The sequence below is a fragment of the Fopius arisanus genome, unplaced genomic scaffold (assembly GCF_000806365.1).
Source record: "Fopius arisanus strain USDA-PBARC FA_bdor unplaced genomic scaffold, ASM80636v1 scaffold00061, whole genome shotgun sequence".
NCBI classification, from domain to species: domain Eukaryota; kingdom Metazoa; phylum Arthropoda; class Insecta; order Hymenoptera; family Braconidae; genus Fopius; species Fopius arisanus.
In genome coordinates this window covers 655,097-657,971 of record NW_011887800.1, presented here as the reverse complement: position 1 = coordinate 657,971, position 2,875 = coordinate 655,097, and the positions used below count along the sequence as shown (strand labels likewise).

The 2,875-nt window shown below is 31.1% G+C and overlaps 1 protein-coding gene across 2 annotated transcripts; it reads left to right on the top strand.

The window, feature by feature from the left end:
- The first annotated feature begins 6 nt into the window (after positions 1-6).
- Positions 7-2,795, top strand: or (AP-3 complex subunit sigma-2 or). Of its 2 annotated transcripts, none has more exons than XM_011308649.1 (3): positions 7-234; positions 946-1,329; positions 2,002-2,795. In XM_011308649.1, exons 1-3 carry the CDS (start codon positions 166-168, stop codon positions 2,122-2,124), a joined length of 576 nt encoding a protein of 191 aa, XP_011306951.1. In that variant the 5' UTR covers positions 7-165; the 3' UTR covers positions 2,125-2,795. The 2 variants fall into 2 exon arrangements, with proteins under 2 accessions (XP_011306951.1, XP_011306952.1); XM_011308650.1 differs by lacking the exon at positions 7-234 and adding an exon at positions 297-321.
- Positions 2,796-2,875: the final 80 nt, after the last annotated feature.

The following is a 2,875-nucleotide window of genomic DNA, read 5'->3' as shown; positions in this document are numbered from 1 at the left end:
ATGGCTTTAAAACCTAGGATAGAATACAATCATTTTCACACTCCACTCGAATCATAGGTTCCAAGTCTAACCTACAAAGTTGAAAGACGAATTGGAATCCGGAGAAGAGCCAATTGTACAATTACATGTTTATCATTACAGAGTGCACGTTTAAAAATATATAAAATGATAAAGGCAATTTTAGTGTTCAATAATCATGGAAAACCTCGACTGTCAAAGTTTTATCATTATTTCGTAAGTAAATATTAAGAGTCCACGTCTGCTAATTCTTTGCATACGCTGTTCCATATTTTCTCATGTCATCTTGGGAATTACAGACAAGTTTGAAGTTTTACGTTTTTACGGAAATTTATAAATCAAATAATATTTTAAGAAAGTTAAATTTTAGTTGTATAGAATATTTATATTTTTCGTGGCCATTAATATTACACCAGTGTTGTACTACTAAATTATGTTAGAGCTCATGGTTTTATCGAAAGATCTGATAAATTAAGAAACAATCATTGCTAATGGCTCACGATCAGGATGACATTTTTTTTGACAGATAAGAATTTAAACTTCAATGGCTCTGCTATGGATTGAGTTGACAGAATCTATTTGCGGTCGTGTGTTTGAGTTGGACAATAATTTTCAATAAAAGATTTTAAAAAATGATATTCTGATGGCAATTTTGATATTCATTGAAAAAAGTTCAATCTAACAATTGTATTGTTCAATTTTTTACAATTTTTTTAATCAATATGGCTGGTAAAGTATTGCAACCCTTAATTAATTCAGCTGTCGATGAGATAATTCCAATCTATCAGTGAAAATGCCCTGAAGAACATCAAAATTAAACTGGGAACTTAAAATTGAACTACGGGGCATGCATTGCAAAGCAAAAACAAAAATGCGCTATGATAAAAATAATACTTTTTTTCTAACTGATTTATTTATGTTTTTCAGAATGAAGACATGCAACAACAAATAATAAAAGAAACCTTCCAATTAGTCTCCAAAAGAGATGACAATGTCTGCAATTTCTTGGAAGGTGGGAGCTTGATAGGCGGTTCTGACTATAAACTCATTTATAGGCATTACGCTACTCTTTATTTCGTCTTTTGTGTTGATTCATCAGAATCAGAACTCGGAATATTGGATTTAATTCAAGTCTTCGTAGAAACTCTTGATAAATGTTTTGAGAATGTCTGTGAATTGGATTTGATTTTTCATGTTGATAAAGTTCATTACATTCTTAATGAGTTAGTGATGGGTGGAATGGTGCTGGAGACTAATATGACCGAGATTTTAACAAGGATTGAAGACCAAAATAGATTGGAGAAACAAGAGGTGAGATCCAGTACCGTGAGTCTTTATTTTCCTACAAAATGGAATGACATGATAAAAGGATGCATCTTGTACTTCTTGGGAATTCCTGTTCAGATTTTTTATTTACATTCTTGTACCATTGATTATATATTCAAAAACTAGCAATTACAGCAATTCTTTCTAAATCTATTTCCCAGACATCAATTGTATGTCATTAAATTTGGTAGGTGAACCGAGTTAATATAAATTGTACCTTTTTCTGAATGCTTACTAGTTGATGAATATTTATAATCATTACCTAGTTAAAAATTATTCAGCTTTGGAAGAATTACCACTCAAGACGAACTTCTTCGCTTGAAACAATTTTACTTCGGATTATCCTTGTTATTAATAAATTGCAGTTGAAAATTATAAAATTTTGATCATCTGGCAGTACAAAAGAAACATTTTTCCAGATCTGCCAGAAGATTATCTGCTGCTGCAAATAAAATAAGCCAATATAAAATATCTTATAATATCTTATAATATAATATATATCTTAATTTTGAATTAACAGTCTCAATCTTACTATCGAGACAAATGTGTTCTAATAACACCAAAAAACTATATATTGAGTACGAATCAATAATTTGTAATTTTTTTAATGTGAATCGAATTCTTTTTCTTACAATTTTGATTTCTTTCTGTGTCAAGGCGGGAATAACAGCCGCACCAGCACGAGCGGTATCAGCAGTGAAAAACATGAACATTCCACAACAAATTAAGGACATGAAGCTGCCCGATTTGCCGCAAGCAATCAAAGATTTAAAATTCTGACCAGCCGTTACATCCGTTTCCCCTAGCTGACTGGATTCCCCGACATTTTCCAACACGATCTATGATCCATCGTTATTTCAACAAATGTACACACGTACGGACAGAAATGAAAATTCACCAATTCTTCCAAATTTTGATGACCAAGTGATAAATAAGTCATGATGATACCACAATTAAACGAATTTTTCTTTATTATTGAAAAAAACTATAGATTAATTATTATCTTACGAATTCCATTTTCCGTTTTTAATTAAGGACGTGTTAATGTCACTCCGTTTTTTTTCCGTTTTAATTTTCCGCATTTCTATTAAATAATTTATCAAATTGATGCTAAAAATATGAGAAGTTATGGGAAAACAGCAATACATCCTTGACGGTTCTTTGAACCTGACATGGTGAAGTCGAAGGTTTTTGTTCGTGAAAAAGACCGAAGCCTTCGGTAAAAGCGTATTATGGATTGCCCAGTGTTAGGAATAATAAAAAGTGTAACTCATGATCAAGTTGATCATTTTCATAGCAACTTGAATGTTAGACAATTACAAATAATCGTATTAAATCGAGAACTAGTTTTTTTTTTGTAAGGACCAATTCTATTGCACTGAACATTGTCTTTCAGATAAATACCATTACCATGCGGAGGGTGAATGATTCGTCATATATTTTGGGATAAAGTCGAATGTGAATTTCATTGATCTGATTTCAAGTTTTTTTACATGTAAATAAATATAAATAAATATACTTCTAGCGTCTT

What these genes read in the sequence shown, in the direction of transcription:
- or (XM_011308649.1), top strand. Translation starts at nt 166, where the DNA reads ATGATAAAGGCAATTTTAGTGTTCAATAATCATGGAAAACCTCGACTG. An exon ending in CAAAGTTTTATCATTATTTC is followed by an intron (nt 235 to 945) that starts GTAAGTAAATAT and finishes TATGTTTTTCAG; the next exon opens with AATGAAGACATGCAACAACA. An exon ending in ATAGATTGGAGAAACAAGAG is followed by an intron (nt 1,330 to 2,001) that starts GTGAGATCCAGT and finishes TTCTGTGTCAAG; the next exon opens with GCGGGAATAACAGCCGCACC.